Genomic DNA, 12,310 nt, shown 5'->3' with positions numbered 1-12,310 from the left:
TAACCATACAGTAGAAAGCTGTATTCTCCAGGAAATCCCTTCCATATTTACATAACCAATCCCTTCAGAGCAAAGGTGGAGTCTTTTCTTTTTAATTTTACTTTAATTGCAATATCAAAAAATATATACTCCAAAACTTAGACCCCATGCCGTTTAATATCATGCTCTTCCTTCCCTGCTAAGTTCCTCTATGGCCTTTCTCCTTTTCCTCCTGCCTCCCTACACATACTCCCTCACTTTGTAGTGAGGTCTCCGTGAGATGTAGAGAGATTCAGAGATCGGTCAACTCAGCGCTCTATGTTAATTTACTTAGAGACCCTTTTTAAAAATGCCAAACCACTTTTTAGTATTGGGATCCAATCCAGAAATTCATCACACACACACCCCAACACACACGCCCTAAAATGCAGTTCACATGCAGCATTTTTTTCCCCTGGCTCTAGCATCTTAAAAGAAAAAAAAAATTAAGAAGAAAGGGCAAAAAATTTAGTTCCAGAAGCCGTGCTGAGAAATCCACATAACTTAATGTGCATCTCCAATCTGGTCATTAGAGATATCTGTATAAGAAGAGGCGATCTGGATTGAGGAACCGGGATCTTTCCCTTTAACTTTCGCCCCTTAGAGTTCTCCAGTTCTGTGAATGGTGTGCACCGTTTTCCGCCCTGTACTCTGTAGGATTTAGTGATGAGGATAATGATGCCAAAGGCTTGACGGGGGAGGGGGGGGGCGTGGAGAAGGGAGGGAGGGAGGGAGGCGAGAGGGAGGGAGAGAGGAAGGGAGGGAGGTGGAATTTCATTTCTTCCACTAAAGCGTTTGCGGAGACTTCAAGGTATAATCTATCCCAGATCCTTTCCCAGAGAGAAACTTGGCGATCACGTTTTCACATGATGCTCACGCTCAGGGCGCTTCAATTATCCCTCCCCACAAAGATAGGTGGCGCGTGTTTCAGGGTCTCTCTCTCTCCTACAGAAAAGAAAAAGAAAAAAATGTCATTAGAAGAGGCGTAACACGTCAGTCCGTCCCCAGGTTTGTGTTTCCTGGAGTGGCCGAAAGAGATCAGTTCTAACCTGCTCCGCAGGAATAACGGTCCTGCCTCCCGACACTCTTGGCGAGGTTTTGTACAGTTTGCTCCGGGAGCTGTTTCTTCGCTTCCACCTTTTTCTCCCCCACACTTCGCGGCTTCTTCATGCTTTTTCTTCTCACCATTTCTGGCCAAAACTACAAACAAGACTTCGCAGGTAGGTTTTTTTTTCCCCCTTTTCTCTCTTTTTATTCCTTTTTGGCATGGTCATCCCCACCCTCCTTTTATGATTTTCTCCTTTTAAGTGGGGATGTGAGTCTGAAGTGAGAAGGAGTGTCTGTGGGTAGGAATTTCAGGTGGGTTTAGCTCCTTTATGACAAGCTTTTCCCAGGAGTAACTTCTTCGATTTCTCTCGCACTCCCTCTCTCTCCCCTTCCTTTTCTCTCCTTTTTTCCTCCCCCAAATAATTTGCCCTGTACCTGTCCATTCAGGTAACCAAAGGTGCCTTTCACTACCCAGCCTAGGAAAAGTTTTATTGAGAACTATATGATTGGAATAAAAACTCTTCAAGGGGAGAGATTCTGCTCTATTTTTACGTCGAATTCCAATTCATTGTATTCAGCAATTAAAACTTGGCAAATACCTATTAATAATTACAAAACTTGATGGATACAAACCTACCAAACTCGGGAGCAAGCCTTTCTCTTAGATATGGCAGTCCAACCTTTCCCACTGAAGAAGGCTGTTTTCTAAGTAGAAAGTTGCCTGTTTTTGTCTGCTTAGCGAGTTTCATTTCTTTATTTCATTCTTTGTGTGTGTATGTATGTGAAGTAACACCTCACTTCTGTGATGATAAATAAAGAAGTGAAAGTCTTCATGGAACTTGAGACGTTTACCAAAGTAGTGGGGGGGGGGTCACTACAGCTGGGAAGAAAACTGCCGTCTGGATATTAGGGTTTAAAATTAAGGATAACTTTTGAAATTGTATTTCAAATGGCAAAGTATTAATAATATAGACATGGATTTCACAGGAGACATATACACACAAATATCCCATTCCATACTTTCGCACTGAGAAGTCGAGAGAGAGAGCAGGAGTTCCCAGGAACAGTGGTGAGCCCGGCTAACGTGAATGTGTTTATCTCCCACCTACTTATATATTTTAAAAGCTCCCCCTATGATGATGAAGGCAAGATTGCTAACTCCAGAGTGAGAAATAACAGGCAAAGATAAAGTTTACAGTATAAATGCCCTGCCTGTCCCTCATACACACATGCTTATAAAACTAGCAGCTTACTTTATTAAACATGTATTTATATGCAATCGTGTGTAAGTCTCAGCATGTATACAGACAGGCCAGCTGTTTCATCCCAGACACTTGTGTGACCATTTCTTTATTTCAGGATTTTTCCCAACAATTTCAAGTCCACAGGAGAGCCAAGAAATGACAAAGTGTGTCAAACTTAAATTTAAAGTCTTCCAGTATGCCTAGGTTAAATTCAAGGTGCTTTCTAAATCATCCACTTCCCCTTCTCTCTGCGCCCCCCCCCCCCCCCCCCAGCAAATGTGTGGAAACTGATACTCACTTTCCAGGTTTTCCGCAAAGCTTCTAGCACAGGAGACAATAGGTGCGGGGCGCGGGGACTGAGTGTGCTCAGCAGAGAAAGGGTTAATGGCCCTTGTGTTACAGTTTGCATCTGTTACATCTTTTATAGCCCCCTGTTTAAACTAATCCTCGAGGCACAGCATCTTCCCAACCTCCACCGAGTTTCGGGATTCTCCTCCTCTCCTGCCTGCCTCCGTGGTTCCCCTTCTCCAAGTTTTGACAGTTTCAGCTGAAAAAATGCAGCGCCTCTCTCGATTTTTAGGTACAAAAGTTTCGAAGCCAGAAAGGATATGATCATTTAGTAGAGCTTAAAAGTATTGCCGTGGCGGTTGGACTTTCTCTTTCCTTTCTTGAGGGGAAAAAACAATTTTCTACTGGAACTCTTTAAGGGAACCAGTGTGGGGGAGCATGTGTGTGAGTGAGGTGGGGGGAAATACTTAAGTAAATATTGTCAAAGTGGCGAAGGTGGCGGTGGGGGGGGGGGAGAGGGATAGTGTCCAAAGAGGCTTATAATTATATTTCTTATTGCGGCGAGAAACGGGAAATCCTAATTTGGGGGCGGGGGTGTGGGGGGAGGAAGAGACAGTGCCTCGATGAACTCCGAAAGGGGAGGGGAGGGGACGCGGCGCGAGTGGGCTTCCTATAATTACTATTATCAATTTGCCCGAGTGTTCTTCAACCGGGAGTTGTTTCGCGTTGTTTGTTTGTTTGTTTGCTTCCTCTGGGGAATGGGGGTGGGGGGTGAGACACGATGAGAGCTAAAGAAAGCCTCGCCTCACCCCAAGTTCCCGAGCCGGGCTGAGGACTTTTCGGAGGAAAGGGTCCGCCTAGCCCTGAGTCAAGCAGCCTTACTGTACAGCCGTGTGCATTCCCTCATACGGTCAGGAGTTATGACTCATTTTGAAGATGTAATTCTTGTCTCTCTGATCCCCTCGCGGGTGCAACACACCAAACAGTAACAAACACAAAGCGCCTCGGGGCCAAGGCTGGGGGTGGGGGGCGGGGAGGGGGCCGCCGAAGTTTCGCTTTGGCGTTGGGGGGCGCGGATGGGTGCTCGCCGGGGCCCTGGCCCGGCTCCCCTGGGCGGCCCGCGCGCGTCGCAATGGGCGCGGGCGATGCCCACATTGTCGCTGTGTTTGGTTGCTAGATCGAGCCTGCGTGCTGCCGAAGCAGGGCGCCGAGTCCATGCGAACTGCCATCTGATCCGCTCTTATCAATGAAGCAGCCGATCATGGCGGATGGCCCCCGGTGCAAGAGGCGCAAACAAGCCAATCCCAGGAGGAAAAACGGTAAGAAGCGGCCCGAACCAAACTTTTCCGAGCCACTCCGCGGCTCCAGACCCGGGGAGGAGGAGGGGGAAAGGGAAAAGGAACCGAGGCGGCGGCCGCGGCGGCGCCCAGGGCTCGCGGGCGAGCCTCCCTCCGCGGCCGGCGCCGGAGCCCGGCGCGCGCGGCGACTGGGCAGGGGGGAGTTGGGGAAGTGCCGGGCAAAGTGAGCGTCGGGCGCCGGGGGGCTCCGGGAGCCGGGGTCCGGCCGGGGCCACGCGCCCCCACCCCCGACGCCCCCTGCGCCCCCGCCTCCGCCCTCCCTCCGCCTCCGCCTCCCGCTCCGCTAGCGCCCGGCCCGCCGGCTCTCCGGCCGGGCTGCGGGAGCGTCCGGCGAGGGCAGGGCGGGGGCCCGGGCGCCGGGGCGCGTAGGATCCCGGGGCGGGGGCGGGGGTGGCAGAGGGACTGCGAGGGCGGGAGAGGGGGCCCGGGGCTGTGCCTCCGCAGGGCTTAAAGTTTCTTGCCAGAGTCGCCCGGCCGCCTCTCCGTACGCCAAGTAACGGTCCGCGGGCAGCGGGGCCCGGCCGGGCGCGCCCGGACCCCGGGGTGGGAGGGACTCGGCCGGCCCCGCGCGGGGTCCGACGAGGTCCGTGCGGGATCGGGGGGCGGGCGGTTCCTCTCCAGAGGGCTCTGGCCCCACGCCGGGGGCTGGCGGAGTCGAAGAGAGCAGGGAGACTTTTCTGGGCAGTTTCGACATGGTCAGGAGGAGTCCGTTATCCAGGCTGAGTCAAGAAGGAGGAAGGAGATGGGGGTGCGAGGGGGACACGCGGAACGGAGGTGGGAGACCAAAGGTGTGACAGCTTAGAAGGTCCATCTTAGCAAGAGTCAGGGAAGGAACAGAGTGAGAGTGGTAGAGAGAGAGAGAGAGAGAGAGAGAGAGAGAGAGAAGGAGAGAGAAAGAGACTCCCTAGGTATTACCCCCAAACAAAATCGTGGGAATAAAAGAGAAAAGTGATTGGCAAGAGCGCAGAAGGCGCCTGGGGGAGGGGAGAGAGCTGGGGACCAGAGAGGGTGCCGGGGGTAGCTGACGGAGGATACTGAGTCTAAAAAGAAAAACCAACCCCCCAAAACAAACAAGCGAACTAGCGCCAGCTCAGACTGGGAAAGGAAACTTCTCGCTCCCCTCGCTCTCAGCCTGATCACCCGGCGCGGGGCCGCGTTGACGCTCCCGAGCTGGACGCGGGGACGCGGCGCCGACCCGGCCTCCGGCCTCCCGCAAGCCCAGCCCGCGTCTCGCGGGGACCGCTGGGGCGCACTTGGAGCAACTTTCCTCTAGAGAAGACAATTGTGTGCGCCCCTGGCCTGCCCCTGAGCTGCGCGGCGCGGGAGGGGGCGGCTGGGGGCGCAGTGAGGGGCGCTGGAAGGAGAAAACACAAAGACGAGGGAATTTTGATTAGAGACAAATGATGCTTCTCTCTCTCAGTCTCTCTCTAGGTTTCGTGTGTGCGCGCGCGTGTGTACGTGTGCGTGTGTGTGTGTGTCTTTTGCTTGTTGTGGTGGAGGTGTCGAGCCATATGGGGGAGTGATAGAGGAATTTTAGTCAGAAACTGTTCGTTATGTTATCCTGCCTTTTCCCTTTGTGCTGCCTTTGATCTATTTGCTTGGCTTGGTATTACAAAAAAACAAGTACAATAATATATTCCGAGCTGCTTCCCCAAGATCCAGTTCAGGCTGCCTCTTTTTAAGTCTCTTCTTTCTCTCTCTCTCTCCCTCCCTCCCACCCTTCCTCCCTCTCTCTCCCTCTCTCTCTCCCTCTCTCCCTCTCTCTTAATTTAATTTTTTCTTCACTCTAGTGTCTGGCATTATTTAAGGTGGTCCTTACACTGGAGACCTCCCCTTCCCCATCTCTGGGTAATTTAGTAGACACTAAAATTACACCTAATGTCCCCCTCTCCTCTCTTGTGTTTCCTCTGTTCCTTTTATTAAATGTTGGTTATTGATTTTCTAAAATCAATGTCTGTTGTGGGGCTTTTTTCCCCCTTACAAGTATCTAAAGCACATTGCTGATCAACTGGATAACAAAAGCTTTGTGTCAAGGAGGCTTTTTTTTTCTTCTTATGTTAAACAGTCATTTTTTCTTTTTGGTTTTTTTTTTTGAGAGAAAGGAGAATAAGATTTAAAGCAAGATTCCCAGAAGTGTTCTTTTGCAGGAAAGACTATTTAGAATGTGTGTTCCTTCTTGTCTGCCTCCTCCAACCCCCTTCGGGATTTTGCCACCGTTGACCAGCCTGGCCCCGGCAGGGAGGTCAGGCCAGAGCCCAGGTCTGGGGAAACAGAATGCTCTAGGCTTCCTGGGAGCCCTGGGGCAGGGGCTAGCAGAGGGGGAGGCCTGCTGGGGCTTCGCAGGTGGAACAGAGTGCCAGGGAGGTGCTCAGCCATGGACGCTGCTTGGTACTCAGAAGTGGACACCATTTCCCCTCCGCCCAGCCACTAACTTGGGAGAAGTGGAAAGTTGAATTGCACATTTTAAAGGCATTTAGCCCAGACCCTACACCCTTAACAGCAATAATTATTTCCCAATAATCTGTGGGAAAACATGCTGTGAATTGGTTACTTGTCAGTGTTTTGCTTTGGGTTTAATCTGACTGAGCAATGTCCTGGTTTTGAGAAGCAGGTAGAAGAGTTTTTTCCCCTCTTTTTTCATTTTCTTTCTCATCAAGCACATATCCAATGCCTTTCCCTTTGGGAATTGCTAGGATTTATCTGAACTGAGTGGATTTTTTTTTATTTCCTGGATTCATGGAAAAGATGTCACTTTTGAGCTTGTGTCTTTGCTGATAACACTAAATATGATGATGCTTATCAAAATCATATAGAAATTCCTGGAAAGGAATAATGGCAATACTAATCATAGAAGTAGAAGCTGCATGGGGCAAAAAAAAAGAGAGAGAGATGGTCCTCTAGGAAACTAGAATGGCATTTTATATAATTTTAATGAAGTCAACAGTGTATATATAGACTAAGGCAACAAGGAGATAAAACGTGTAAAGCAGTGTGTGTGTGTGTGTTTGAAAGGCCGGTCAAGAACGTGGGTTAGGAGACGATGCTGTATACGATTATTAAAAAGCAAAGAAGGAAGCAGTTTGAGGAAAAATAATGTACAAAGAGAAACAAGAACCTAAAATTCAGCCTTCAAGGTTCTCAGGCTAGCAAGATGCCTGGCAAAGACAGCGCCAGGGCCAAGTTAATCCATAGAGGACAGTCTCCTTTCCCCCACATGGAAAGGATGAAATCTCTTCTCAGAAAATAAGATGTGCAGAAAGGAAGGGGGAGAGGGGTGAGGGGGAAGGAGGCAAAAAGCAAGTTGCCCGAAGACAAGAATGTGTGTCGGTTTCAAGAAAGTTCAGTCAGATGATCTTCAGTCGCCTGACTCACTTTGTAATACTTTCACTGAAGCTGTAGAGGAGGGGGGAAACCCAGCCCCCCTTTTCGTTCCCCTGATTATACCCCACTATCTCCACAGAGCCTTCGAGGCAGGAATGAGCACTTGGGAGCGGGAGATGCCCGGCTGCTGCCTGCCACTGGTGCAGCCCGCTTGTAACTTGCAAAGTTTGTTGCTTTAGCCCCTGCTTCGGGCATGGGCTCCCGGGGATGCTCCGGCTACCCTCCTGCCTCCCGCAGAGCCTGGAAAGATGGGCCTGCCTCCCCAGCCCACCACCTCCCAGCATCAGCCTCTGGAAAAAATCACACAGACACACACGTTTCACAAAAATCAAACCTGGAAACTGCTTCTTTCAGAAAAGGGAATGAAGTTGTCTTTTAAATGAAAACTGAATTAGGAGCGGTGGGGAAGAGGAAATGGAAGAAAGAAAGAAAAGTTAAATCTGATTTTTCTTCAAAGTTTCAGCTAAAGGGTTAGGCATTGTATGGTGGAGTGGGGGAGATTTTTACAAACGGCTTTAGTCTCTGATTTTCAGTGAAAAAGAAGAGGGATAAAGTTGGATGTTTTCAGGGCTTTAGATCCTAGAGGAGAAACAATCAGATGAGCAGAAATGATTATCCCTGTTTAAGATAAGCCCTCACTCCCTTAACCACTTCCTGAAAGGGAGTGGAAGCACTGGTGGTGATGCTTAGAGGCAGTGGAGGACAGAGAAGTTGTTCCTGTTTCAGAGATGCTTAAATGAAAAGGAAAAGAAATGCAAGCAGTCCCTTTTTCAGGCTGTGGCTCCTGTCTCTCCTTTCTGAGAGGTGAAGTTGGGATGGGGCAGCCGTGAGTCAGAGCCCCTCAGTGCACTCTGAGGCAGGGAAGTTTCCTACGGATTGCAGTCGGTTCAGACTTGGTGATCCTTGCAAGTGTGGAAGTCTTTTGCAAGTAGCTTTCTTATAAAGTTGATGAGGTTATAAGGAGGCTGTTTTGCTGACTCTCAAAGCAGTCAGAGGCAGTTTGTGTGGCAGGTACCAGCTTTGAGGGCGCTCCAAAGATATCCATCTCCATCCTTTTCTCTCTGTGAAGAGCTTCTGCAAGTTTTGTCACGCTGCACACACACAAGGCTGGGGGCTATGTATCTAGACTGATCTATTTGTTTTATTTCGGTTTGGAAAAACTCAGTCAATTGGGGTAGAAACATGCCTTCCTTCGTAGCAGAGCCACCAGCGTGCTGGCATCCATCGCGTGACTCTCCACCAGGGGTAAGGGTAGGCGAAGGATTTTAAACTTGACATTATTTCTCTGTTGCCACGTAAAGATACATTCACGTCTTTAAGTATGTATTTCCAAATACGAATAAAGCCAAGATTAACGTTGCCCAGTAAACTGCTATGTCATATGTTTCAGATGCTTCCTTTCTTGCTTGCTTAATTTACTCAAAGTAAAGAATATTCCAAGAGGTTATCAAAGACCCTAATGCTGTATTAAGAATCTTCCCTGGGAAAAATGTGTGTCTACCCTGAAGGTAGGAAAGGAGGGTGCTGCTAGCTCTCTAAGCTGTGCCGCGTTTATTCCAAGATGTGGGAGATTCTTTTCCTTACAACAGTTTTTGTCATCTGCATTCGTGCAAGGCTTTTAAGGTGCATTTTCTTCTGTGTGAAAGAGAACTCTTTGTCCTTTTCCTCTCCAGCACCGTGGCTTCCCAAGGTAGACACTATTTTGTGCCTGTCACAGAGAGAGGGAGTGCAGGTTTGCAATGCTCACAGACAATTGATTGTCTGCCCTAATGTGTTTCATTTACATGTTTATAACGTCAATGGTGCTGGGGTGTCCACTGTACCATTCATTCCCGCATTCCCACAAGGGGGCAATTGTCTGAATGGCCAAGTCAGACACCTTTTTGATTGCTCTTTGGTTGTCTTTTTAGAGCAAAGAGATAAAGGGGGAAAAATCTGTGATGCAGAAACACTAGTTGAAAATATACAGAATTAAATGTCACCACAAAAGCAGATGTTAACATAAGCCCAAATATGCTTCTTAGCCAAGATGTGAAGGTTGAGAAAAATAATTCAGAGCAAAGGGAAGGATGATTTAAAACCAATAAATATATCCCTCTCCCCCGCCCTATTTCTTTTCTTTCTTTAGCAATCAGAAGATGAAATGTGGTTTTCCTTTTCATTTTTAAGCTTTGAAACATCTAGGCATCTCCTCATTATTTGTGTGTTTGCTGTGATTTGTGAATTTTGTATGTATTTACATAGCTCTGTTTATGCCAACAGCATCAGCTTACCACTTGGAAAAAAAATCTATTGAATGACTATTTGGGCTGTGGGGAGGGTAAACTTTTAAAAAGTAAGATCCAAGTATTTCTTCATCAAGCCTTTTTAAAAAGGCAAGCACTAATAATCAGTAGACTCTGTGGAAGTCTTTGCCTTAATAGCTACGTGCCAAGTACTTTTATCTTGGGTGACAGTCATGTCAGAGTGAGAGCTCTCAGGAAAAGTGTAACTCCTAGTTACAAAGTAAATAAAGAATTTCGTTTTAAGGTGTTCTGTACTGTTTTTATACTCTGTGTATGTGTGTGTGTGTGTGTGTCTTGTGTTTCCTCTGAGGGAGATGAGAGGAAAAACCATCCACGCGTGTGTGTTTTGGCTTTTCTCTTCATGCACCTCTCCCCTACATATTATGCATATATGTAACACACATGAATACACCTGCTTAAAAAAAAAAAAAGATTTCACAGTTCAGATGGTGCCTGGCTGGTTCATTTAGGTAATACAGCTATTAGAAGTTGGTCTTATTTCGCGTGTGGTCCATAAGGAGAGAAAATACTAACTCTTGTGGCATCTGGTGGGAGGTGAACGGGGGAGGGGGGGAGGACTTTTATAATTTTGAAGGAAATTAGGGAGGAAAAAGAAATCGCCAGTCTGTGAAAAGATTTTTGCCTCTTCGGGAAGACACACACAGTAGCTGCACCGTTAGCTGAACCCCTGACACGGCGGTCTTTTGAATGCCTTAGGTATGATTTCACTTTCGCTCACATCAATGCTGACCTGAATGCCTTTCATATCTGATCCGCTGTGTCTCTCCCAGTAAACATCCCCTGAGGGGAGAACAAAGAAAGGAGCTCTTCTTCTTCTTAATCACAATTCAGCCCTTTCACCGCCGGCAGGCTCCATTTGCATTCTGCCACAGAAAGCCAAGATGAAAAGAAAGAGCGAGAGAGAGAGAGAGAGAGAGAGAGAGGGAGAGGGAGAGAGAGAGAGAAGAGGCAGAGGGTAGTAGCTGAGTAAAATAACTGAGGTGTTTGTGGCTGTTTGCTGGGCTTTCCCTAGTTACCAGCCTTATATAGTTGATGCTTAAGCAGGCCCTGTCCCTCCTGACAGGCGTATAGTGTTACAAGATGGCATGTCTGTCCTAGTCATGGCCACCCGCTCAACACGTGAGGTAAAACGTGTCAGGGAAGGATCACATCCTCCCCCAGAAGCCTGTGAGACTTGGGTCAGGTGTGTGGACGTCCCTCTCTGGAGTGCTGCCTCGTATTTGGCTCTTATTGTTTCCCTGCAGGACAGGGAGGTGCGGGCCCTGGGGGTGGGGGTGGGGGCTGGGGGGCAAGCTGGCTAGCTCAGGAGGGGAGCAGGGGGAGCGTCTCCAGGGGCCCTGGTCTGCTTTCAGTGATGGGCGTCTGGCCTCGAGAAAAAGGGAGACGTTGCTTACACCCAGCCTGAACGCACGGATGCATCTTCAGGAAAACTGGAAAAGACTTTCCCGTTTTTCCCCCTGACTTTTTATGATAATTCATATTTTCAAATGAAAGGGGAAAAAAGCCAAGAAAGAAACTCTCAAATGAGCCAAAAAGGAAAAAAAAAAAATTCTCTGAAAAGAATTTTAGGGGGAAAAGTTGTTCTATTTTAAAAAGCTTTGAGGGCTGTAAAGTGCCACGTTTTTCACACCTTCTTCATACTTTTTTTTCAGATTTTTTTAGTATGTTTAACATTTGTGAGATGACAGCCTTTTTGTATCTCAAACTGGAAGCTTCAGGATTTGTAGGGAGGGGTTGGTGGTATTCATGTTCTCTTGAGAGAGAAAGTTTATGCCTAAAGGGCTCCTTCTTACTGGGAACTGTTTAAACCCTTGCAGGCGGACCTGTCAGGTTTTACTGTGTTATTTGCCTCCATTTTCAACATGCAAAAGTAACATGCAGTTAATGGTATTGGAATGAGACCACAGCAAGAGCAGAAACCTCTCGTGACAACTTTTCAGCTGCATTATCTTGCTCCTAAACTGTCTTTTTTTTTTTTCCTTTCTAAACCACTTTTAAGATACCAACAGTTTTTCTTCAACAATTAGATTAAGCGTATAATGTGGATGTGCACACACACGCATACACGCGTGCACACACACAACTTTGGAAGTGCAATCCCTTCAAACAGCAGAGTGAATAATTGGGGGGAGGTGCTTTTGCGATGGTCAGTGTGACAGATTTCACTTATAAGAGCAAAACTAGCAGAGATATTAGAAGTTGTGCACGAGCATGTGACACAGATTCCTGATTGTTTTTTTTCCTTTTCCCAGAAGATTTACAGAATTTACAAAAAGAGATTATCCCTACACCTTCCACCCCTCCTATCCACCCCCATGACCCAAGCAATGAAGGATTTAGGCAGATTTACTTCAGTAAACACCTTTGGACACTTGGGGGAAAAGTGGGAGTCTGTTTGCAAAAGGAGGCTTTTGTTAAGTGAGGTACTGGGATAATGCTTTACCAGGCAGCTGTGATATTAACCTACCCAGCAATGCAGGAACACTCTTTAACTCTTTGAGTGCCTGGCCCTTTGCGCTCAGCAGATAAAATCCTGGCTCTCCAAAGACACTCAGAATTCTGGCTCTAGCAGTTTATTATTCAGACAAGTCTTGTAGACATGAAAACTGTTCAAGCTTTTAAAACAATGTGGTTTAATTAGATGAGGTGGACTTACATTGCTCATAAG

At 47.7% G+C, this 12,310-nt stretch overlaps 1 protein-coding gene across 5 annotated transcripts in view; it reads left to right on the top strand.

Annotated features, from left to right (window-relative positions):
• Positions 1 to 775: 775 nt before the first annotated feature.
• ZEB2 (zinc finger E-box binding homeobox 2) overlaps positions 776 to 12,310 on the top strand; it is a 130,108-nt gene continuing 118,573 nt past the window's right edge. The window contains exons 1-2 of one of the 5 annotated variants that reach the window (XM_057744405.1): positions 776 to 1,238; positions 3,775 to 3,916. In XM_057744405.1, coding sequence (XP_057600388.1) covers positions 3,844 to 3,916 — 73 coding nt within the window. In that variant the 5' untranslated portion in view covers positions 776 to 1,238; positions 3,775 to 3,843. The other 4 variants (XM_057744407.1, XM_057744406.1, XM_057744402.1 and 1 more) reach the window with 4 other exon arrangements.

The sequence above is a fragment of the Hippopotamus amphibius genome, chromosome 8 (genome assembly GCF_030028045.1).
Source record: "Hippopotamus amphibius kiboko isolate mHipAmp2 chromosome 8, mHipAmp2.hap2, whole genome shotgun sequence".
NCBI classification, from domain to species: domain Eukaryota; kingdom Metazoa; phylum Chordata; class Mammalia; order Artiodactyla; family Hippopotamidae; genus Hippopotamus; species Hippopotamus amphibius.
Note: the sequence above shows the minus strand (reverse complement) of the source record. Positions and strands in the feature narration are given on the sequence as shown.